This window comes from Podarcis cretensis (assembly GCF_951804945.1).
Source record: "Podarcis cretensis genome assembly, chromosome: 11".
Lineage (NCBI taxonomy): Eukaryota > Metazoa > Chordata > Lepidosauria > Squamata > Lacertidae > Podarcis > Podarcis cretensis.
The window spans coordinates 66,638,278-66,662,788 of NC_137180.1; the positions used below are offsets into that span (position 1 = coordinate 66,638,278).

The following is a 24,511-nucleotide window of genomic DNA, read 5'->3' on the forward strand; positions in this document are numbered from 1 at the left end:
AGAAAGTAGGAGAAGCAACAAGAGGAACAGCCATTTTAGATCTGGTCCTAACCAATGTTGATGACCTGGTTAGTGGGGTAGAAGTGGAAGGATCATTAGGCGTGAGTGATCATGCTCTTCTGAAGTTTACTATACAGCGGAAAGGAGCAGCCAAGCATACTAGGACTCAATTTCTTGACTTTAAGAAAGCCGACTTCATAAAACTTAGAGAAGTGCTGGGTGAGATCCCATGGACAGTAATACTAAAAGGAAAGGGAGTTCATGATGGCTGGGAGTTTGTTAAGAGGGAGATAGTAAAAGCACAACTTCAGGCAATACCAATGAGATGGAAACATGGAAGGTGCCTAAAGAAGCCAGGGTGGCTATCTAAAGAACTTTTAACTGAGTTAAGATTAAAAAAGGATGTGTACAAAAAATGGAAAAGGGGGGAAACCACCAAAGAGGAATTCAAACAAATAGCCAGCACGTGTAGACACAAAGTCAGAAAAGCTAAAGCACAGAATGAACTCAGGCTTGCTAGAGAGGTTAAAAGCAACAAAAAAAGGCTTTTATGGGTATGTTCATAGCAAAAGGAAGAACAAAGAAACAGTGGGGTCACTCAGAGGAGAAGATGGTGAAATGCAAACTGGGGACACAGAAAGGGCTGAACTCCTCAATGCCTTCTTTGCCTCAGTCTTCTCCGATAAAGAAAATAATGCCCGACCTGAAGAATTTGGAGCAAATGATTCAGCAGAGGAAACACAGCCCAGAATAACTAAGGAGATAGTACAAGAATACTTGGCTAATTTAGATGTATTCAAGTCTCCAGGGCCAGATGAACTGCATCCAAGAGTATTAAAAGAACTGGCAGATGTGATCTCAGAACCACTGGCAGTCATCTTTGAGAATTCCTGGAGAACAGGCGAAGTCCCGGCAGACTGGAGGAGGGCAAATGTTGTCCCTATTTTCAAAAAGGGGGAAAGAGAGGACCCAAATAATTACCGCCCAGTCAGTCTGACATCAATACCAGGGAAGATTCTGGAGCAGATCATTAAGCAAACAGTCTGTGAGCACCTAGAAAGGAATGCTGTGATCACCAATAGTCAGCATGGATTTCTGAAAAATAAGTCATGTCAGGCTAACCTGATCTCGTTTTTTGACAGAATTACAAGCCTGGTAGATGACGGGAACGCAGTGGATGTAGCCTACCTTGATTTCAGCAAGGCATTTGACAAGGTGCCCCATGATATTCTTGTAAAGAAGCTGGTAAAATGCGGTCTTGACTATGCTACCACTCAGTGGATTTGTAACTGGCTGACTGACCGAACCCAAAGGGTGCTCATCAATGGTTCCTCTTCATCCTGGAGAAGAGTGACTAGTGGGGTGCCACAGGGTTCTGTCTTGGGCCCGGTCTTATTCAACATCTTTATCAACGACTTGGATGATGGACTCAAGGGCATCCTGATCAAATTTGCAGATGACACCAAACTGGGAGTGGTGGCTAACACCCCAGAGGACAGGATCACACTTCAAAACGACCTTGACAGATTAGAGAACTGGGCCAAAACAAACAAGATTTAACAGGGAGAAATGTAAAGTAAAAAAAAAAAAAGGGCAAAAAAAATGAGAGGCACAAATACAAGATGGGTGACACCTGGCTTGAGAGCAGTACATGTGAAAAGGATCTAGCAGTCTTGGTTGACCACAAACTTGACATGAGCCAACAGTGTGACGCGGCAGCTAAAAAAGCCAATGCAATTCTGCATCAATAGGAGTATAGCATCTAGATCAAGGGAAGTAATAGTGCCACTGTATTCTGCTCTGGTCAGACCTCACCTGGAGTACTGTGTCCAGTTCTGGGCACCACAGTTCAAGAAGGACACTGACAAACTGGAACGTGTCCAGAGGAGGGCAACCAAAATGGTCAAAGGCCTGGAAACGATGCCTTATGAGGAACGGCTAAGGGAGCTGGGCATGTTTAGCCTGGAGAAGAGGAGGTTAAGGGGTGATATGATTGCCATGTTCAAATATATAAAAGGATGTCACATAGAGGAGGGAGAAAGGTTGTTTTCTGCTGCTCCAGAGAAGCGGACACGGAGCAATGGTTCCAAACTACAAGAAAGAAGATTCCACCTAAACATTAGGAAGAACTTCCTGACAGTAAGAGCTGTTTGACAGTGGAATTTGCTGCCAAGGAGTGTGGTGGAGTCTCCTTCTTTGGAGGTCTTTAAGCAGAGGCTTGATAACCATATGTCAGGAGTGCTCTGATGGCGTTTCCTGCTTGGCAGGGGGTTGGACTCGATGGCCCTTGTGCTCTCTTCCAACTCTATGATTCTATGATTCTATGACAACCTTTAGAGATTTAAAGATGGCTCTCATATCTCCTCTCAGTCTCCTCTTTTCCAAGCTAAAGATACCCAGCTCCTTCAACTGTTCCTCATAAGGCTTGGTTCCCAGACCCTCTGCACACCTTCCAGCTTGTCAACATCCTCCTTAAATTCTGGTGGCCAGAACTGGACACTGTATTCCAGGTGTGGTCTGACCAAGACAGAGGAGAGCCAGACTATGACTCCCCTTGACCTGGACACTAGACTTCTGTTGAGGCAGCCTAGAGTAGCATTTGCTTTTTCTGCTGCTGCATCACACTGTGGACTCATGTTAAGCTTGTGGTCCTAAGACCCCTGGATCTTTTTCACATGTCCTACTAGTAAGCCAGATGTTCCTCATCTTATATGTGTGCATCTGGTTCTTCCTGCTTAAGTGCAGAACCTTACATTTGTCCCTGTTGAAATTCATTTTGTTAGCTTGTGCCAAATTCTCCAAGCTGTTGTGCTCATTTTGAATCTTGCTTCTGTCTTCTGTGGCATTGGCCATCCCTCCATTTGGTGTCATCTGCAAATTGGATGAGCATCCCCTCAATCCCTTCATCTACGTCATTTATAGATCTTGAAGGACAACGGGCCCAGGACAGAACCCTGTGACACACCCCTTGTCACTTTTTCCCAGGATGACGAAGATCCATTAAGGAGTCCTCTTTGGGCTCCAGCCAGATACAAATCCACCTAACAGTTACCTCCTTCAGCCTCCTTTTCGAAGCTTCCTTGCAAGAATATCATGGGAGACTTTGCCTCAGTGCTTTTTTTATATTTATAGAAAAAGATGCCCGTGCTCACCATGAAGTTGTTACAGGAAGTGTCACGCGTTTACATTTGAAAAAGGTGCCGGTACTGTGTCCCCTTGAGCTCCCCTCCACCCCCCCCCCAAGCAAGTCAGGATCCACTCCGTCCCCCGTGTTCCTAGATGGCGCCCCCAGTTTGCAAAGGGGGCGGGAGGGGCGTGCAGAGGCTCTCCCCACGGCAAGAGTTCGGCAGCTGCAACTCCCAGCCCCCCACTCCGAGGGCCCCCGCAGCCGATGGGCACTGCCCTTCCCCTGGGCTCGGCCGCCGCGTGGCTCCCCGGCCCCCCCCCCATTCGACTCCAGTTGCGGGTCCCGGAGCGAAGGCGCGCGCTCGCTCGCAACGGACGGGGCGCCCGCCAGCCGCGCCCGGGAACGGCACTGCGGGGGGGGGGTCCCCCTCGTCCCGGATCGGAAGGCGCCCGGGAGCCCCTGAGCCGCCGCCGCCGCCGCCCCCCCCCCGGGCCCGAGGAGGAGGAGGAGGAGGAGGAGCCTCCGCGTCCGGCCTCGGCGCCGGCCGGGATGTGATGTCAGGAGGGCGGAAGCGGCGCGTCTTCCTGGGCGCCGAGGGGGCCGGCTGGGCTGGCATCGCGGCGGCGGCGGCGGCGGCGAGAGCGGCGACGCCCCGTCGGGGCTGGGTGCGCGGCCTGAGCGCGGCCATGACTCTGGCCGTCTTCTTCGGCTGCGCCTTCATCGCCTTCGGGCCGGCGCTGGCGCTCTTCCTGCTGACGGTGGTGGCCGAGCCGCTGCGCATCATCATCCTCATCGCAGGGTCAGTGCCGCGGGGGGGGGAGGAGAGGGGGGGCGGACCGGGAAGACCCCCCCCCCGCAGACCGCGCCCCCTCCCGCAGGGCCGGCCTCTCTCGGGGGAGCTGCCGGCACCGGCGGAGGAAGAGGGTGCCCTGGGTGCGGCCCGGCCCGGTGTCATCTCGGGGGGGGGGGAGAGACATCGGCGCGCCGCCCCCGGGACTCCCCCCACCGCCCCCGGCGCCCAGTATGTGCTGTAGCAGCTAGCTGCGCCTCTGGCTGCCGGACCCCCAACTGCCGGTGGGCTTGGGGGGCGGGGGGCGATGCCTGGGCCAGGCTGGGGGGTGCCTGGCTGGGGGGCGCCGGTGACCTTGGCCCTCCTCTCCTCCGGCTGCAGGGCCTTCTTCTGGCTGGCCTCGCTGCTCTTCTCCTCGCTGGTCTGGTTCATCGCGGCCAAGGCCAGCGACCCGTCCAACGAGGCTCTCCAGAGGGGCCTCCTCATCTTCGGCGTCATCTTCTCGGTGCTGCTGCAGGAGGCCTTCCGCTTCCTCTACTACAAGCTGCTCAGGTAGGGGCACACGGGGGGGGGGGGCTACAGCCTTGGGTCAGGAAAGGTCCCTTTAAAGCCACGTCCTGCCATGCCAAGGGGACCCTCCCTCCTGGGGGGGGGGGGAGAAGCAGTGGTGGAAGCTGCAGGTGGCATGCGAGGCCCCCCGGGAGTCACCACCCAACCAGCCTGATACCAGTCCTGGGCAAAATGATGCTGCCCATGACCCATTACGCCGGTTGATACCACAGATTGTCCAGGTGCCCATTTTTGACCCCCAGAAAAGAAGGCCTGGCAGCACCGGGAGAAGCCTCTGCCTGAATGCCTGGACTGCTGTGGCTGCTGCCGGTCAGGGCAGGCAGGGCAGGGCCAGGTGGGTGGAGGGATGTGGGGGCACCAGCCAGCTCCCCCTCTTCCTGTCCGTGGTGGGTTGAGCAGCCACAGACAAGGGGGGCTGGTTAGGGGTTCATCCTGGAGGGAGGCTGGGGGGGGGGGTGCAGGGCTCTCCCCTGCCTCTTCATAATTCCTGGGACCTGTGGCAATGTTATAGATGTCAGTAATCTGAAGGAAACAAAGCTGCATAAAGCAATGTAGCGCCATGAGAAAATACAGATTAGACTGGTATATGAAGAGGCTTATCAGAGCAGATTCTTAGGCTGATTGAATATTGGTCCTCCCTGTAACCTCCCTGAGCCTGTGCATCAGAATGTCTTCCCTTCGCCGGGCATTTTGGACTGATGCTCAGGGATTCCCACCCAGGCCTGAGGGTCACAATCCCACAGCCTCCAGCTGGGCAAGAGCATGGGAAGCCAAACAGGGAGGCAGCAAGCAGAGGAAGCACTCTTACACTGAGGAGGAGGAGCTGCAGTGGAAGTCTGCACCTTGGACCCTTCCTGCTTCTTCCTTTACTCGGATCTCTTTGGGCTCTGACACGTCTCACCATGCGGAAGGCCTGCCTTCCCCCCATAATCTTACCTTCCAAGGTTGCACATTGCTGTCAATGATCCTTCCCCGACCCCCATGAGGACTGTGGGGTGGAGGAGACTCCAGGGCAAAATGAGATCCCTGGGGCAGAGCGGTGTGGGTTGCCCCACAGTCCCCCACAGGGGCTTGGCAGACACAGCAATGGCTGCTGCGGGGGCAGAGGAGATACTGGTCTGCCTGTAGCGAGGGGTCTTTCCTGGGCCAATGTGCCTGTCTGGTCTGCAGGACACCCCCCCCTCCACCTCTGGAGCTCAGAGATTCCCCTCGAAGGCTAATCCTGATGAGCGCCACCCATGAGGAGCCCCATCGGGAGAGATGGTGGGCTGCCCCATGACTGTGAAGGCCAGCAGGGGGGCTTGCCTTGCGTGGCCTCCAACCATCAGCTTGGCTGGGGGTTTCTTCTGCGCAGACGTTATTCTCCTGAAATCAAGTTGAAAATAGAGGCAGAGAGGAAGGCTGCCCCTCACATTGCACCAAGACTGCAGGCTCTAGTGGTGATTCCCTTGGGGGGTCCCTTCCAACTCTACAATTCTCGGGTTCTAAGACAGGCCAAAGTACTTAAGGTGAGATTGGCTGAAGATTTCCAGTACAAAACTCAGGATTCATTCTCTCCCCTGACCAGGAAGGCGATTGAGGGGCTGTTGGCCCTGAGTGAAGATGGCTGCTCTCCCATCTCCATCCAGCAGATGGCGTACGGTGCGTTTCTAGAGGGCAGGGAAGAGAAATGGGCAAAACGCAGGCGCTCTCAGCCCAGGCTCCCTTGGGGATTGGGAGGGAGGGAGAAAGGAGGCCCAAAAGCGGGGGGTGGGGTCCCACTTTATTCAGAGGGGTCTGACTTCTATATCCATGGGAGGGGCTGCTTGAGCGCCCCCCCCCCCCCCCGTCCAGACAATCTGGGACTGAGCCATCTCCCTTCTGGGAGGGAAAAGAGCAGTGCAGGAAGGGGTGGAGAAGATGGGGAGGCTCTGGGAGCAGTCCTGGTGAAATGTCTGGGTCTGAGGCGGGGGTGGGAGGGTCCCACGGTCTGACTCTGCGCACCACGGCTTCTTCCTCGCAGTGGCCGGCCTGGGCTTTGGGCTCATGAGTGGGGCCTTCTCCATGATCAACCTTCTGGCGGACGCTCTGGGGCCAGGCACGGTGGGCATCCACGGGGACTCCCAGCTCTACTTCCTGACGTCAGGTAAGGGTCTCCAGAGGCTCCCCGCCCCCCCCACCTCTGGCCTGCCTCCTCCCTGCCTAACGGATGCTCTCTCCCGCCACAGCCTTCATGACGCTGGTGCTGGTCCTTCTGCACACCTTCTGGGGGATCATCTTCTTCCACGGTTGTGAGACCAAGCAGTGGTGGGAAGTGGGGGCTGTGGTGCTCACCCACCTGATCGTCTCTGGCCTGGTGAGTAGCTGGAGGGCAGAGCGGGGCTCACTTCTCATGCTGCTGCTTGCCAAAAACAGGGTTCGTTTATTTATTTATTTGCTATAAAGGTGTAGCATAAAACAAACAGTATATTGCATAATAAACAAATCAGGTGCAACATTTATTCTTTTATTATAAAGGAAGGATAAAAGAATAAATGGAATATAAAATAATGGCATCAATGAAGTCAAGCTACCAAAAACAAATCCTGGGCGATAAAGGGCAGAGAAGGGAGCAGCTGCCATGGGGGGGGGCAGGGGCTTGGGGTTGAGTGGTGCAACCTTGACACTGCGCCTGCTCTGTGCTGAGCTCCCTGCCGCCCACCCCCTTCCGCTGCTGGTGACTGGCAGTGATGTGGGGCTGGGAAGGGGAGAGGGAAAGCACTGCCATCCTCTCCGGCTGCTATGGGGTGTCTCTTCCACACTCTCCATTCCAGCTCCCTTAAGAAGTAGGAAAGTGCATTAATCTAAATCATAAAGGAATAAGTGAAATAATACTGACTTGGGTCTTTCAAATTCCCAACTGTTCTTAACTTGCTAGTATTTAGTATTTTAATAGTTTTTTTGTGTTTTGTTTTAAAATGAATCTCCAGAGAAATTGCGTTGAATTTGCTGTTATTTAGCTACATTTAATTGCCAGCATAAAACAGTCTGTATCTGTCTCTCAAATAGAAAATTCAGCACTGCAAAGTCATGTCCCAGGTAAAAAGAAGAGGAGTCCCCAAAGTGTTTGCAGTCTTTATGCAAAAGTTAGAAGAACTTCTGGTATAAAATTAGTATTACCACAGAAGCAAGTTTTACAGGGGAGGGAGACGTGTGATGGAGAAGTCTAATTGGAGCTTTGAATGGAATCTGTGAAGCTGCTCCATGGAGGGAATCCGTCCATGTCCACAGAAATGGAAATGCTCCGGGGGGGAATGGGAATGGCATGAAAGGATGGGGAAGACCATGCTAGTCTCTTCCTGTTCAGAGGAAGCAGCCCAGCAAGGTCCAAGGAGAATGGGAAAGCCAGCTGAGGAGAAGCAGCTCTCCAAAAGCTCCCTGAGGAATAGATTCTTGAAAGTCCCTGAAAACAAGACAAACAGAGCCATTTTTACCTTGTACCCAAATGCTTCTCATGCGGGAGCCAGTTGAAAATCCCCTGGGAGGGAGTTGCGTCAAGGGGGCACCACCACCGAGAAGGCCCTGCTTCTTGCCCCTGGGCTGCTGCCTCAAGTCAGGCCAGCCCTGCAGGAGCCCCACAGAAGGAGCTCTTGTCCCAAGTGCTGGGCTCCCAAGTTGCTCCAGTCTGTGGGTGCAACCAGCCAGGCCCAGTTGCCCACTGGCAGCCAGTGCATGCTTAGGGATCAGGGTGGATGGTGAGACACCTCCCCCCCCCCATGATGCTCCTCCAGGATCTGGGCTGCCGCAGGCGCAACTTCCTTCCCACGCTGAGTCAGAGAGGTGCCCCTTGCCACACCCCGGCCTCTGCGATGGTGCATTCATGGAGAAACTGGTTCAGGAAGCAGCAGCCAGCTCCCAGGTGCACTGGGTGGGGCGGGGGGGGGGAGAGAAAGGGCTGGCCCCAGACTTGGGGACCCCCTTCCATTCTGCTCTTCCCCCCTTCCCTGTCCCATCTTCCCAAGACCCAGCATAGGCATTCCTGGGCACCTTCTGCCCTCACCTGTGCCGAGAGAGCTCTGAAGTGGCTTCCTGAACCCAGCACTTTGGTCATGGGGAGCTCAGGTGCCGTATTGGAGGGGGGGCGTGTTGACACACCCTCTTTGACCTGGGCCAGCACACCTGAAACAAGGTGAATGGAGTGTCTGGGTCACCATGAAAGGGGGCCGTGATGGTCCTCTGCGGGGCCTCACCCCCCCAACACACTGCTGGCAGCCAAAGGGTGAGGCAGGTCTGAGATACTTCTTCCATTCAGTTGTCAGACCAGCAGAAATCTGAACTGGCCAATTGTTAGATGACGGGTAGGAGCAAGTTCTTAAGGACATTCTAAAAATCCTAAAAATACAAGAAAAGCAGCAGCACATTTGAGAACTATCCTGCAAAGGAGAGAATGGAAAAGTTTCATTCAGAATGAAACTCAATTCTTGCCCTTCTTCACCTTACATTTAGCATATAGGGATTCAAAATCCTAGGTTAGAATCAGAGTTGTTGCTGAAAGGCGACCCCAAGGGTCATCTAGCCCAACCCCCTGCGGTGCAGGAACCACAGCTGAAGAATCCCTCACAGATGACCACCCAATCTCTGCTGAAAACCTTCCAAGGCAGGAGATTCCACCACCGCCCAAGGGAGCCTTTTGACTACAGTCATAGCTCATGCCGTTTGCTTCAGGATACATTTTTTCAGGTTGCATCCCGTAGCGACCCGGAAGTACCGGCAAGGGTTACTTCCAGGTTTCGCCGCTCACGCATGCGCAGACACAGTGAATTGCAACCCGCGCGTGTGCAGACGCGCTGCTGTGGGTTGCGTTCTATTCATGTTGCGAATGGGCCTCCAGAACGGATCCCGTTCGCAACCAGAGATACCACTGTACATCTGTTGATGCTGCAGCCTAGAATAGCATTAATCTTTTTTTGCTGCTGCATCACACGGTGGACGCAAGTTAAGACCCCTGGATCCTTTTCACCTGCTTTGCTGGCAAGACAGGTGTCCCTCATCTTATATTTGTGCACTTGGTTCTTCCCGTCTAATTGCAAAACCTGACATTTGTCCCTATGGAAATGCCTTTTGTTAGTTAGTTCTTCCTCCAGAAGCATTCGCTTCCCCTCCCTGTTTGTCTACTGCAATGTGATGTTGTCTCCCTTCCTGCAGACGTTCTGGAACCCGATCTACCTGGGGAGCCTCCTCCCTGCCTACCTGCTCATGGCAGGTGCTGCCGTCTGGGCCTTCCTTGTCTCTGGCGGCTCCAAAGAGAACCTGCGCCACTTCCTCCTGTGTAAGTATGGCCAGAGGTTGCCCCAGGAGCAGCAATCCCCATAACCATGGCTCCAAGCAGCAACCCACCCAGAGGCCTTTGGCTCTCCCTGGAGTTGGCCCCTCCATCTCCTGGGGCTTGAGGTCTCAGGCTCTTTGCCTCTGACCTCCTCTGTCTGTTTCCACAGGCCTGCGGAGTGGGACAGCGCCACCACCCGGATCCTGAGGCCCGCTGGGCTCCCCCGCCCTGTCCTTTGGAGCCATTTGCTGAGGCAAGGAGGACGCAGCTGCTGTGCCTTTGGGAGTGCTTCTGGGCCCGAGGAGGGGGCCGTTGGACTTGCCCCCAGAAGCCCCTCTTGGGGCGAGTTGCCCTAGAAGGTCTGGGCACAAGGGGCGCTGCAGCAGAGCTCCTGGACCCTGTGAATCTGCAGCAAAAGCCCCCTCCCTCCAGAGAGGGGTTCCTGGCTCTGGCCAGCTGGCGTTGTTTAAATAGGGGGTGGGCTTTGGGGGTGCTGGGGCGAATGACAGGTGCCGGCATAGGGTTTGGGGGGGTGAGCATCTGTCTCTGTGGGGTGGGGGTGCAGAGGGAGAGCCAGCTGTGTGGTCTGCTTAGAGGAGAGAGGGGATCGGGGTGGGGGTTACTGGGGAAGGGAGAGTGCCCCACATGGCCTCTTTCTTTCATGGGGGGGGGGCACATCTCTGCACATTTGTACTAATAAAAAGGCTGGATGAGGCCCACAGTGTGTGCGCACCTGTCTGTGGGCAGTGGTGGGGTTGATGGTGCTACACTGAGGGAGGGGGGCTTCAGAGAGGGGGCTGCATCCTCTGAGAAATAGGACTGGGTTGGCTGCTGGTTGCTTGAGGGGCCCCTCCTGTTTGGATTATGTTTCTGGGGGTGGCAAGATGTCCTTTGGTGTCCTTCCAGTCTGATGAGAAACGGTTGTGGGGGCTGGTTTTGTTTAGCCTGGAAGAGGAGGCTGAGAGGAGATAGGAGAGCCATCCTCAAATATCCCAAGGGCTGCCACATGGGACAGGGAACAAGCTTGTTTTCTCCTGCTCTGGAGGCTGAGCTTCAAACCAATGGCTTCAAGTTACAAGAAAGGAGAGTCCAGCTAAACCTCAGGATGAACTTTCTGGTGTCAAGAGACAGTCTCCCTCTGCAGCAGTGTTTCCCAACCTTTGGCCTCCAGCTGTTTTGGAATACAACTCCCATCATCCATGGCCACTGGTTTTGCTAGCTAGGGATGATGGGAGTTGTAGTCCAAAAGCAGCTTGAGACCCAAAGTTGGGAAAGACTGCTCTGGAGGATGTGGATTCCCCTTCCTTGGAGGTTTTTAAGCACAGCTTGGATGGCTACCCGCCATGGATGCTTTAGTTGAGATTCCTTCATTGCAGAGGGTTCGGCTAGATGCTTCTCAGGGTCCCTTTCAACTCTACAGTTCTATTAAATGAATAAATACTTTCGGGTAATTGGACCTCAATTAATCCAGGGTTTTCAACGCTAGTACTAATTGGGCCCCAAAATGCCTCCTGTTTCGCTGTATACTCTGGGACAATTTTTCAATGTGAAGAGCACCCAAATATAGAAAGAAACACAAGTTTCTTTGATAAACTACGCAGGTAAGGCCACATGAGCCTCCTCCTCCAACCGTCCCCAAACCTTTCCTTTATGGAAAAAGTTAATATAGCTCCAAATAACTGCCATGAAGATGCATCCTGAGAGCATTAAGCCTGAGCTCTTTCACTGCCTCTCCCTTTGCTGGGACCTGGAGCTTATCCTGCTTCTGACATCATGGTTTGTTTGAATTTTGTACCACCCTTCACTGATGCCCTAAGGATACACCTGCATTCAACCTCAGCCATATCCACAGAAACCCCCGTAGCCAGTCAACCTCTGCAACTAGCTCCCCATCAGCCTGACACTCCAACAATGTTGGCCATTAAAGAAAACAGAAATAAATAGAAGAAAAGAGGGGCACTGCTAGTGAAGGGGTCTTCACCTAGTCCATCTCTGTCCTGCTGATTGTTATCCATTCTTGCTTCAGTTTGGGAATCGGGAAGTCTGGCCTTTGAATCCATGCCCAGAACATGGTGCCTTCACATCAAGCCAGTGTGAAGAGAGCAATCCTGGTGGTGCCAGGCTGAGTCCAGTGCCAGGAGGGCCCTTGCCAGCTGGTGTGAAGGGAGTCTAATCCTGCTTGGCTGACTCCTTGTTTCTCCTTCCCATGTCAAGCGGTGAGAAGGACAAAACAGTAACCTAAGTAGAGACTGGCTGCTGGATCAGGCCAAGGGCCAGAGTGTTCTGTATCCTGTTCTCACAGTGCCCAACCAGATGCCCATTATGGGAAACCTGCAAGAAGAACAGGCAGAAAGCACCCTTTTGAGGGCAAAGCCGAAAAGTCCTGCTTGCAGCTGCCTTTCAGCCACCACACCAGGAACCTCAGCCGAGGGATCTTGACAGGTGGCAAGGACATCTCACCTGCCAATCAGGTGACAGCATGAGGTCATGTGATTCACAGTCGGCCAGCTTCCCCCACCTGCCAGCTTTAGCAAAGGCTGGTCTTGACAAGAATCTGGTCTGTAAAGCCAAAGATGTCCCTGCTTTACAGAAATGGCCTGTTGGGCCCCTCCCCCCTTCCTGCGGCTCAGCCTCAGGGCCATGCCAGCCGGCAGCTGCCCCCTAGGCTACCGGGGGGCTCTTGCCATAGGCCCTCCCTCCCCACCCCCCACTGCCATTGGGCCTGGCACTGCAGCAGAGTCCAGAAGCCACTGGGTCTTTCTCCACAGACAGTGGCTCTCCGGGGCTCAGGCCGGGGCTCTTTCCCAACTTTGTCTCGAAATGCTGGGGATTCACCTGGAGAACTACGACCTGCAAAGCAGCCCTTCCCTTCTCCCACCCCGGCTGGTTTATTGGCCATGGCAATTCAGTCACCAAACTTGTCTATGTGCTCCTGGGCTTCTGATTTCTCTTGAACAACTGACATGGCAGCGCCAGTCTGGCAAAGTGGTCTTGATCCATTCACCCATGGCATCCTGACATTTCTCTCTCCTGTATAGTCCTAGAATTGAGGAGTTGGAAGGACCCAAAGAGTCATCTAGTCCACCCCTCTGCAACCCGCAGTTTCTAGGGAGACCTCCTTCCTTGTATGTGCACAGCATGGTTGAGGTGTGTTGTGCTGCCCAAGGCCCTTTTGCCCATCCCTGCCTTGTGTCGTGGGGCATCGTCTTCACACCTGGATCCAGGGCCACACTTCATTTCCCAGCCGAAGGACACCCCACAGCCAAGAGGGCATCAGAAGCAGCAGAGCTTGAGCCTCTGGGGGCAGAAGCAGGCTGGGCTGGCTCTGAGGCCTCCCCCTCCCCCCATACCCAGGGCCCTTTGGGGTCTCCCTGAAGCCCTGCTCTTTCAGGTGGGGTGGGGTGGGGAGGCTTCCCCCAGAACTGAACAAGGGAGGGGGCTCCCCGGGAAGAGGGTGGGTTGTCCTTCACATCAGGGATGCTTGAGCTTTGGTTCCTGCACTGCAGGGGGTTGGACTGGATGACCTCAGGGGTCCCTTCCAACCCAGCACATCTGTGACTCTCTTTTAAAAAGTGGGCAGAGATGGGAGCATGTGCTTCAAACCTTTTTGTAATGCAAAAAAGAACTGGCACAATAAAGGCCTGGTTCCATTGTGGGTTCTTGTCAAAAGGTGGTGGGGTGCAAGAGGGTCTCAGTTCACAACATATGCTCTGTGTGCGGCCTTTGCGACCCAGCAGCTGCCGCAGCGAAGTCCGCGCCCAGCCAGGCTTCCATCCCGTCCAGGCAGAGCAGAGGGCTGGTGGGCAAGGAAACCACAGGAAAGGAACAGAAGCGGGAAACAAATTATACCGCGTCACATACAAAGGGGAAGAGGAAGAGGAGACCAAAGGAAAATGCGGAAATGCTACGTTTCTCATCCCCGTACATCTTTCTCCTGGTTGTAACATTGCCAGTAAAACCCAGGAAAAACGTTCTCGGGATGAAAAAAGAAGGGTGCCTCAAGCAACAGAAATGAAGCCGTGAATCAGATTGTGAGTGTGAGAGCAAGAGAGGGAGCTGCTCCTGTTGCTCTTGCAGCTGAAATACTCCAGGGGCGCTTCTGGTGCACAGCAGAACCTTTAGCGCCTTCCCCCTCCGGACGCCTGTCTCTGCCCCGCTCACTTCTCCTGTGTGTCAGCCGGAGGACACCTCCCAGGCTGGGCATCCCTTCATCAGCCAAGATGCCCACCTGGCCCTGCCCTGCAATGGCTCAGAGCAGCAGGCCCAAGTTGCCTCACTAGCAAGGTGGGAATGGAGAGATGGGTTTCATCCGGCGCTCGGTCCCAGTCTTCCTCCCATTCAGAACCAACCAGAACGAAGAAGGGCTCCTTCTCCAAGGCTAGACATCGCTCCCACTAGACGCAGTGTCAGCAAGCCACCTGGGTGCCTTGAAAGGCGGACTGGACCAGGGCAGGCAGGAGGAGGGGGCCCTCTGTGGCCACAGGGCATGCTGGCTGTGGGCTCCCCGTGGAAGGAGAGGCCCCTGGACTCCTGAGAGCAGCCGCAGGGAGGGTCTCCCACCGCAGGGACGTCCTGCATAAGGCCCTTGGGTAGCCACAGGGGGCAACAGGAGGCTGGGCTCAAGAAGCCTTGGGCCTGACCCAGCAGAGCAGAGCCCCCTCTGGTGGGCCAGATCCAGCCACTGCTGCCCGTGACTGTGGGAAAAGGGAGAGGGGGCTTGCCACTGCTTCCCCCAGGAGCCCTTGCCCTTGCCGAGGTCCCTGTGCTGGTCTCCGAGGCTCCTTCCTGCACGCTTATGCTCGGTCAGGGGTGCAAGTGCCAGGGCCAAGGCTGTGGGGACACCATGGGGCTGGGTGCCTGGGTGTCTCCTCCTTGTGGGGTGGGGGCAGGGAGGTGTTCAGACGTGGCCGAGGGAGTCGTGAGAGGCTGGGGGAGAGAAGCTGTCAGGGCTCCCTTCTAGGCGGCATTCTCCTCCGTGGTGGCTGCTGTGTAGATGATGCTGGACTTGATGGGCTGAGAATCCCGTCTGCAGGGGGGGAGTGGGAGGCAAGTAGAGGCACATTTAGGACAGAGTTCTTCCCCCTCTCCCCAGCAGCCAGGTCTCCACTGGACCCCTTTGTGCCTCAGACTGTCCTTCCACTGGGGCAGGTCAGAGACAGAGGCAGGAAAGAGAGCAGCTCTTGGGACCCTCCCTGAGAAGCGGGAGAGGGGAGAGAGGCTGAGAAAGAGCACCGGGGAGGCACGGGGCCCCCCCAACCATGTGGGCTCTCGTGGCACCCCTCCCAGAAGGGGGTCCTAGCCAGATCCAGGAGCTGCCCTGAAAGAGCCTCTGCTGGGCTTTGTGCCTTCAGCTCCAGGGGCTTGCAATGCCCCTCCCCTCTTACCTGCGGTTCTGGGCCTGGTGCTTCCGGACATAGAGGAAGAAGGCCAGAGCAGTGATGCCAAAGAGAGCTGCAAATATGGCGGCCAACACGTCCCCTGTGGAAAGAGAGCAACCTGTTGGTTTGTCCTGGGGAAGGTAGCCAAGGGAGGCCTTGAGGGGAGTGAGGGCAGTCCTGCCCTGTCTGGCTGGAGAAACTGGGCTGGGGGGGAGCCCTTCTGAGGCACCTTCCAGGCTTGCATGAGGGGAGCTGTGACCCGCACATAAAGGATGGCAGTGTGAACCACAAAGCCTTCAGGGAAACTGGTGGAGAAGAGTTCTTGCCCCAGACCCCCCAGCAAGAAGGCAGTGAGGTCACAAGCTATAGTGCCCAGGTGGAGCAAGGGATGGGGCACATACCTGTCTGAAGGGAGGAGCCCACCTGCTGGTCAGCACCTGGAAGCAAAGCAGAAAAATGGGAGTCAGATGCCAGGGAGGGGCAGCTGGGGGGCTCCTCTCCCGAGCTACTAACCAGTGATCAATGTCTCAGGTTGGGGTGGGGTGTGAAGATGGAGGAGGGGAGACACCAGCCCTTAGTTCTGCTCTTACCTGAACTTGTGGCTGGACTCTGACCTAAAACACACAAGACAGTGAATTGTAGGAGGAGCTGTGGTTGTTTTCTTTTATATTTATTAGGCGCTTTGCTCACAAAAATGTCTCAAAGAAGCTTACAGCAGATTCTAGACACCAAACCCAACAAGAACAAGCCTGCAGAACAGTAAAAACCCCAAAAGCGCCAGTGAAAGGCGTCACCTGCCACACGAAATGGCGTAACAGCACTTAAAACCCTTAAGTTTCAGAACCAAATGCCCAGGTAAAAGGGGAGGGAGGAGCCTGGTGCCAAAAATAGGTAGAGCTTTAATTGATTGTTTGATTGGTGGGGGGAAGAGAGAAGACATGAATTGGAATTGGGGAAGGAAGAAATTAAGATAGTGAGTGCTTTTAGAATTGGATTACGACAGAAGAAGAACAAGGTAAGAGATTGCTTGATCACTCTGCGAACGAAAGAAGAGATAAAATTTTAAATTTGCACTACCAAAGAACTTTGCAAATTGGAGACTCATTTGTGGAGATCTTTAAGGATATCCCAAAACATATCTTGGATATAAGGACCTACTATAGAGCTCTCGTGGCTCTGCTGAGAAAAAATAAGATACTCTTCAGGCGGGAATTTCCCCAAGGCCTATCATTTAAATATAAAGAAAGGAAAATAAGAATAAGAACGGTAAACGACAAAGATAAGTTTTTGAGAGACTACGGAGAACACCTTCAGAAAGAAGCAGAATCGGGAGAAGAGCCAAAAACACTGGAAAAAAGAATCTTGGGCATAGCAAATTTACCATTTGGACTCCCCAGCCCAGAGAAAGAGACACCACTGTGAGAAGAAGAGCAACTACTAGGAGCAGTTGGAGGTGAAACGAAGTAATCCCATCATGGCTCTGCAACTTCTAACTTGGAACTGTAATGGACTGAATTCCCCTCGAAAGAGAAGAGGTGTGTTTCACATATTAAAAAAAGAACAATTGGATCTGATCTGTTTACAAGAAACACATGTGATGAGGCAACATAGAAAATTGCTTATCAACAAGAGATTGGGACAAGAATTTATTTCATTGGACAAAGTTAAAAAAAGAGGAGTTGTGATATACGCAAATGTCAGAGCTGCCCGAGGTCCCAGCTCACAAAGGACCAACGCCAGTCCGTTGTTATATATAAAAGTCTTTATTGGAGTGCAGTTTCGATTTCAAAGCCGCGGCGCGCAGCTCTACGTCTTAAACTCTAGACCGCTGTTTTGCCTCGCAAGCTGGGCAAATCTGTGACAAAGTCCAGGGCCACTTTCTCCCACGGCTCGAGCGGCGTCTGTAGCGGTTCCAGCAGTCCCGCTGGCGGCCTGTGTACTGGTTTGGCCCTTTGGCATGTGTCACACCTAGTGACGTAATCCGCGACTTCTCCCCTCATCTTGGGCCACCAAAAGTCTCTGGCTACTAATTCCGCCGTCTTGTCCTTGCCGAAGTGCCTGGCGCTGGGCGCGTCGTGTAACTGCTGCAGTACTTTCGCGCGGAGGTCGTCTCCCGGCACGTAGAGGGCCCCTTTGTGGATGAGCAGTCCGTCGCGTATCTGGAACTCGTCGTCCTTCGCTGTGCCTCTCCGCACCTCCTCCATCTTGGATTGAGCGAACGAATCCGTCTGCAGCGCGCGACGTACGGAGTCCAGGTCCACGGTGACTGAAGCACACGCCCACGCTTTCGGTGCAAAAATGTGTTTGGCTGCCACCGGTGCCGCTTCCTCGAGATACTGCGGCTTCCTGGACAGTGCATCCGCCATGACGTTGTTATCTCCTGGGATGTATTCTATCCGGAAGTCGAAATCCGCAAAGAACTCCGCCCAGCGGATGTGTCTCTGGTTCAGGAACCGCGCCGTGCGCCAGTACTCCAGGTTCTTATGGTCCGTGCGGACTTGCACTGTGTGTTTGGCTCCGATGAGGAAGTGCCGCCACGCCTTGAAGGCTGCATGGATGGCCAGCAACTCCCTGTCCCAGATGGTGTAGTTCTGTTCCGACTTGCTGAGTTTCCTGGAGTAGAATGCGCATGGCCTCCAGTCCCCTTGCGGATCTTGCTGCAACAGGACCTCCCCCACCGCTCTGTCCGAGGCGTCCGTTTCCACCCTCATTGGTTTGCTGGGGTTTACGTGTAGCAGCTGTTCTTCGGACGCGAAGAGACGCTTGAGTCTCTGAAAGGACTGCTCCGCCTGGTCCGTCCAGGTGAACTTTTTCTTCTTGGAGCTGAGGGTGTCCGTGATGGCCGCCGTCTCCATCGCGAACCCCTTGATGAACTTGCAATAAAAGTTGGCGAAGCCAACGAACTTCTGGACCTCCTTCCGATTGCGCGGGCTCTTCCAGTCCAACACCGAGCGGACCTTGGTGCTGTCCATGGCGAGTCCCTTGTCGGACAGCTTGTAGCCCAGGAAATCCACCTCCGTCATGTCGAACTGGCACTTCTCCAGTTTGGCGTAAAGTCTGTGCTCCCGCAGTCTCTGCAGGACCTCCTTGACGTCTCTCTCGTGAGCCTCCTGCGATTCCGAGAAGATCAGGATGTCGTCTAGGAAGCAGACGCACTTCTTGTAGAGGAATCCCGCTAACACGTGGTGCATGAAGGCTTGGAAACAATGGGAGCCATTTTGCAAACCAAACGGCATAACTCGATATTCATAGGTGCCTAAAGGTGTAAACATGGCCGTCTTCCACTCATTGCACTCCCGCATGCGTATAAGGTTGTACGCCCCTCGAAGATCCAACTTGGTGAAGATGCGTCCCTTCCTCACCGTCGCTAGCAGGTCGTCGATCTTGGGCATGGGGAATGCTGTGGGCTTTGTCCTGGAATTGATGATTCTATAATCAACTACCAACCTCCGTTGGGGCGTGTCTTCTTCACGAAAAACACGGGACTGCCCCCCACTGCTTTGGATTCTTGGATGAATCCCCGCTTCAAATTGTGATCTATGAACTCCCTGAGTTCTTGCAGTTCGTCTTCAGACATGGAATACAGTTTTCCAGTCGGCAGCGTCGCCCCCCGGCAGGAGGTCAATCTTGCAGTCGTAGGACCTGTGGGGAGGCAGCTTGTCCGCTTCCTTCTCGCAGAAGACCTCCAAAAACGCCTTGTACTTGTTGGGTACCGCTTGCACCATGCCTAAGTGTAGCCGTAGTTCATCCTCTTGCCCATCATCTTCCTGGCTGGTCAGGATGCAGTGTTCTGCGCAGTAGGAAGAGCAGAAGGTCAATTGACGCTGGTACCACGCTAATGCTGGGCTGTGCCTATCCAGCCAACTCATGCCCAACACTATGGGCGTGTCCGACGGGTGGGTGACATTGAAGCTGATGACTTCGCGGTGATTTCCAATTTGCATCACCATTGGCGGTGTTTGCTGTACCACCTGTCCTCCCAGTAGCTCTCTGCCATCGACCGTGACGACGTTTAGGGGCATCGTGGCTGGTAGGAGTGCTATGCGATGTTGCTTGATGAGTCCCCGCTGGCCCCTTGTTTCTGGTGTGTCCCCCCTGGGACCCCCCTTGCCCTGGCCATCGGCGCCCCCCTCTGGGAATCTTCTGATTCGCTGGAGAAGCTCATGGAATCTCTCGGGCCACTTTCATACTCCCCTACGCTGCCCTCAGATTCTTCCCCTTCGCTCTCCATTTCCTCTCTCCCCTGTGCCTCTGCTCCTGAGCCCCTGACAGCAAAGGAGAGACTTTTACCGAAATTAATTTTTAAAGATGAACAAGGAAGATATTTGGCAGTTGAAATTCAACATCAAGGAGAAAAAATTTTAGTAGTTGGAATTTATGCTCCGAATGAGGGGAAATCTGAATTTTTTAAGAAGTTGCATGAGACTTTACTGGAACATTTGGATTATAATTTAATTTTGATGGGAGATATGAATGGAGTTGTATCTACAAATATGGACAAAGCACAAAGACAGGTAGTTACCAATGATGGTAGACTACCTAAAACTTTTTTTGAAATGACTGACAATATGGACTTGGTGGATATTTGGAGAGTAAGGAACCCTCTGGGAAGAGAGGGAACCTTCTTTTCTGAAGCCAAAACGACATGGACCAGAATTGACCAAATATGGATAACTAGAGGGATGGCACCAAAGATAAAGAAAGTGGAAATCTGCCCCAAAACTTGCTCCGACCATAACGCTGTAAGGATGGAGATGAAACAAATAACAACTGGATCTTTTAGATGGAGGATGAATGACACATTTAGAGATGAAGAAGTGTATAAGAAGGCCCAAAAAACTTTGAGAGATTATTTTGAAATAAACATGAAAACTGATGTTGAAAAAAGAATAATCTGGGGCGCAAGTAAAGCCGTTATGAGAGGGTTTCTGATTCAACAGAATGCAGTAAAGAAGAAAAGCCAAAATGAGAAAAAAGATAAAATCCTAGAGAAAATAAAAGAAGGTGAAAGGAAATTGAGAGTAAAACCAAAGTCACAAGAGATTTTGAGAGAAATAAAATTATATCAAACACAATATATGGAATTGATGAATCAAGAAATAGAATGGAAGATCAAACAAATGAGACAAAAGACTTTTGAATCGGCAAATAAGTGTGGGAAACTTTTAGCTTGGCAAATGAGAAAAAGACAAAAATTAAATACCATTACAAATCTAGAAGTGGAAGGGAAAAATATACATAACCCAACTGAGATTAGAAACTGTTTCCAGAGGTATTTTAAACAACTATATTCACAAGGGCCTCAGAAAGAAATGGACATAGAACGTTTTCTAAAGGTAAATGGATTACAAAAAATTTCACAGGAAAGCAAATTGACGTTGAACTACAAAATTTCAGAACAGGAAATAGAAGGTGCCATTCAGAGTATGCAATTGGGCAAGTCTCCAGGACCTGACGGGCTGATTTCCAAGTACTATAAATCTTTGAGGGAGTACTTAATACAACCTTTGAAGGAAGTCTGTAATGAGATTTTGGAAAGGAAAAGGGCGCCAGAGTCGTGGAAAGAAGCTTACATCACGCTTATACCGAAAACAGAGACTGAAAAGACACAAATTAAGAACTACCGTCCCATATCCTTATTAAATGTGGATCACAAAATTTTTGCTGATATTCTGGCTAGAAGATTGAAAAAAGTATTGATGGATGAGATTCATAAAGATCGAGCGGGCTTTCTCCCGGGAAGGCATTTGTCTGACAATTTGAGGAATATAATTGACATCTTGGAAAAATTAGAAGTGAATATAAATACGAAAGCAGTTTTTATATTTGTGGACGTTGAGAAAGCCTTTGACAATATTTTTTGGAGTTTTATGAAAAAGAATCTACAGGGGATGGGGGTAGGGCAAGGGTTTGAAAAAGGTATAGGCGCAATATATTCTGAACAGAAAGCAAAATTAATTGTAAATAATGTGGTTACGGAAGAATTTAAGATAGAAAAAGGGACACGACAGGGATGCCCAATTTCACCATTGCTTTTTATATCGGTTTTGGAGGTTTTGCTGAACATGATTAGAAAAGACCAGTTGGTCAAAGGGATACAGGTCAGAGCCAAACAGTACAAATTGAGAGCATTTGCAGATGATCTAGTTCTGACGTTACAGGAGCCAGAATCTAGTGTGAAAAGGGTCTTAGACATAATTACTGATTTTGGTCAGGTGGCAGGATTTAAACTGAATAAGTCAAAAACTAAAGTTTTAGAGAAAAACTTAATATTAACTGAAAAAGAAAGGTTTCAGAATGAGACAGGTCTGACTGTGGTTAAGAAAGTGAAATATTTGGGGATAAATATGACAGCAAAAAATGTGAATTTATTTAAAGACAATTATGAAAAATGTTGGTCAGAAGTCAAAAGAGATTTAGAAATATGGTCAAATTTGAAGCTTTCCTTGTTGGGCCGAATTGCAGCTATAAAAATGAATGTATTGCCTAGAATATTGTTTTTGTTTCAAACATTGCAAATTGTGGACAAGATGGACTGTTTCAAGAAGTGGCAGAAAGACATTTCTAGATTTTTTTGGCAGGGCAAAAAGCCCAGAATAAAATTTAAAATATTAACTGATGTTAAGGAAAGGGGGGGGGGGTTTGCCCTGCCGGACTTTAAACTTTACTATGAATCAGCAGCTTTTTGCTGATTGAAAGATTGGCTGCTTCTTGAGAACACAGATATTTTGGATTTGGAAGGTTTTAACAATGCCTTCAGGTGGCATGCATATTTGTCAGGAAAGCATTGTTTAACGTTTGGATAAGATACAAAGATTTATTGGAAAACAAAACTCCAAGGTGGTTGTCACCAATGGAAGCTAAAGCTTTCAAAAGACTTAACATGGAGTCTAAATGGCCAAAATATTGTGAGATTTTGGAACAAGAGGGAGACAAACTGAAATTGCAGAGTTTTGAGAAATTAAAAAGTTAAGTACGAGATTGGCTTCATTACTATCAGATAATGGAGGCTTATAAATTGGATAAAAAAATTGGATTCCAGGTGGAAAAATCGAAATTAGAAACAGAATTGTTAGAACCTAAAACAAAGAATTTGTCAAAGATGTATAATTTGCTGCTGAAATGGAATACTCAGGACGAAACGGTGAAGTCAGCTATGATTAAATGGGCACAAGATGTTGGACACAATATTATGTTTGCTGACTGGGAACAGTTATGGACCACCGGTTTAAAGTTTACGGCATGCAATGCCTTAAAAGAGAATATTATGAAAATGATTTATAGGTGGTACATGACCCCAGTCAAGCTTGCAAAAATATATCATTTGCCTGATAACAAATGTTGGAAATGTAAGGACACTGAAGGTACATTCTTCCACCTTTGGTGGACATGCCCAAGGATTAAGGCTTTCTGGGAAATGATTTATAATGAGATGAAAAAGGTATTTAAATATACCTTCTTGAAAAAACCAGAGGCCTTTCTCCTAGGCATGGTTGGCCAATTGGTGCCAAAGAAGGACAGAACTTTCTTTATGTATGTGACAACTGCAACAAGAATTCTCATCGCAAAATATTGGAAGACACAAGATTTACCCACTCTGGAAGAATGGCAGATGAAGATGATTGATTACATGGGATTGGCAGAAATGACCGGCAGAATCCGAGACCAGGGAAAAGAGTCGGCAGAAGAGGACTGGAGGAAATTTAAAGACTATTTACAGAAATATTGCAAAATTAATGAATGCTAGAATGATGTTGGACTGAAATTAAGGGGTTACCAGCTGTAATGCAAAAGCTGAGTAATAAGCTAAAATAATTCCATATTAAGTTACAATAAGAATCTGCTGAATTAAGATTTGATTTGGAATACAAAAGGGGGAGGTGAGAGGAGGTTCGAGACATAAGGTAACGGAAATAAGTGATTGGAATTATATTTGTTTTATTTTGTTTAAAATTGTGTGTTTTTGATGTTTTTGTATTTTCTTTTTTGTGGTATTTATGTTTGTATTAAATTGGAAACCTTAATAAATATTTATAAAAATAAAAAAAAGAGAAGACGTGAATTCCTCCCCTCCCAATTTTCACATGTGCCCACCATGGAAGATTTCCCAGCAGCAACCACACAAAAGCCACAGCAACTGTGTAGCCACAGAGGGAGCTTCACAAGGACCCCACTGCCCCCCCAAACTCTGGGTGGTGCTGAGGCAGTGGCAGAACTTTTGAGGGGTTCATTCACATCTTCTTTGGCAGGAAGAGGAATGGTTTGACTGTTCCCCAAAGAATAGGAGCAAGAGAAAGAAGGGAGGCAGCAGGTTAGGGAGCAGGGGAGGGGGTTATGTAACACACCACCCAGCCCCACATCAGGCCCACAGCCTATAGGTTGCAGCTCAGCCCAGATTTTAGCTCCCTGGGCGCCACAGCCAAAGGAGAGCCCAGACAAGCATCAGGGATGCGGCAACAGTGGCCAACCCGGCATGAAGAGCAGGGATTTGGGGAGGGAGCAGAGAAGGAAAGGAGCCTGGTGAGAGAGGAAGCCCAGCCACCAGCCAGAGAGCCATACCTTCTCCAGAGGCTGGTTCAGGGTCTCTCCCTGAGGCACCATCTGGGCTGTGGGGCTGCCCTCCGCCTGCAAGGAGGCCAAGAGTGTCAGACCTGCCCCTCCAGGGGGAGCCCCCAGGGCTGCCCTTCCTCACCCGCAGCTGCTTCTGCCCTGCCAACTGGAGTATCAAGGCGGGGGAATGTCTCCCCCTCTGGCCTCCACCCCAGAGGAAGCCCAGAAGCAGAGCTGCCAGCCAGACCTCCCCGCCAGGCCCCCCTCATTTTGGGGGCAGCCCAAGGCCTTACCTGCTGCAGATCCTGCACTGTCGCCCCCACCTTCCTCTGCAGGACCATAAGGATCCGGGGCCCTTGGAGATCCCCCCTCACCTGCAGGATCGAGCACAAGGAGCTGGTCAGTGTTTGTTTTGTGCTTTTGGTCCTTGTGTTCACTCAAGGCAGCAGGCAAAGACGGAGCCCCATAGCGAGACCCCTTGGGCCAGGGCCCAGTGGTGGAGCTGCTGCCTTGCAATCTCTAATGGTGGATGTCAGGGACTCAGCGGGAGCGCAGGGAGGAGAGGAGATGGAAAGCGAGGGGGAGCAATCCGAGGGCAGCGTAGGAGAATATGACAGCAGCCCGATAGATTCCATGAGCCTCTCCAGCGAATCGGAAGATTCACAGAAGGGGGCGCCGATGGGCAGGGCAAGGGGCGACCCAAGGGGGACACCCCAGAAGCAAGGGGCCAGCGGGGACTCCCAGAGCAGCAGTTGCAAATCAGGACCAGCTTCCCCACCAGAGCGTAGTGGGGGGGAGGAGTCCCAGGTGTC

At 51.7% G+C, this 24,511-nt stretch overlaps 2 protein-coding genes across 3 annotated transcripts in view; one reads left to right on the forward strand and one right to left on the reverse strand.

Annotated features, from left to right (window-relative positions):
• Positions 1 to 3,748: 3,748 nt before the first annotated feature.
• LOC307226154 (gamma-secretase subunit Aph-1b-like) lies at positions 3,749 to 11,227 on the forward strand. The gene is made up of 7 exons (XM_079994625.1): positions 3,749 to 3,926; positions 4,299 to 4,469; positions 6,055 to 6,128; positions 6,490 to 6,612; positions 6,695 to 6,822; positions 9,651 to 9,774; positions 9,941 to 11,227. The coding sequence occupies exons 1-7, from the start codon at positions 3,814 to 3,816 to the stop codon at positions 9,976 to 9,978; spliced, it is 771 nt and encodes a 256-aa protein (XP_079850751.1). The 5' UTR covers positions 3,749 to 3,813; the 3' UTR covers positions 9,979 to 11,227.
• Positions 11,228 to 14,135: 2,908 nt separating this feature from the next.
• Positions 14,136 to 24,511, reverse strand: part of CA9 (carbonic anhydrase 9) — a 34,324-nt gene continuing 23,948 nt past the window's right edge. Inside the window, exons 9-14 of one of the 2 annotated variants that reach the window (XM_079994623.1) lie at positions 23,993 to 24,073; positions 23,709 to 23,774; positions 15,740 to 15,763; positions 15,551 to 15,586; positions 15,156 to 15,249; positions 14,136 to 14,797 (exon numbers count right to left, since the gene is read on the reverse strand). In XM_079994623.1, coding sequence (XP_079850749.1) covers positions 14,728 to 14,797; positions 15,156 to 15,249; positions 15,551 to 15,586; positions 15,740 to 15,763; positions 23,709 to 23,774; positions 23,993 to 24,073 — 371 coding nt within the window. In that variant the 3' untranslated portion in view covers positions 14,136 to 14,727. The remainder of the gene's footprint in view (positions 14,798 to 15,155; positions 15,250 to 15,550; positions 15,587 to 15,739; positions 15,764 to 23,708; positions 23,775 to 23,992; positions 24,074 to 24,511) is intronic. The other variant, XM_079994624.1, reaches the window with a different exon arrangement.

Excerpts from the sequence above, each read along its gene's own strand:
- LOC307226154 (XM_079994625.1), top strand. The coding sequence starts at position 3,814 with ATGACTCTGGCCGTCTTCTTCGGCTGCGCCTTCATCGCCTTCGGGCCG. Across the intron at positions 4,470-6,054 it reads CTCTACTACAAGCTGCTCAG|GAAGGCGATTGAGGGGCTGT; the intron begins GTAGGGGCACAC and ends TCCCCTGACCAG. Across the intron at positions 6,613-6,694 it reads GCTCTACTTCCTGACGTCAG|CCTTCATGACGCTGGTGCTG; the intron begins GTAAGGGTCTCC and ends CTCCCGCCACAG.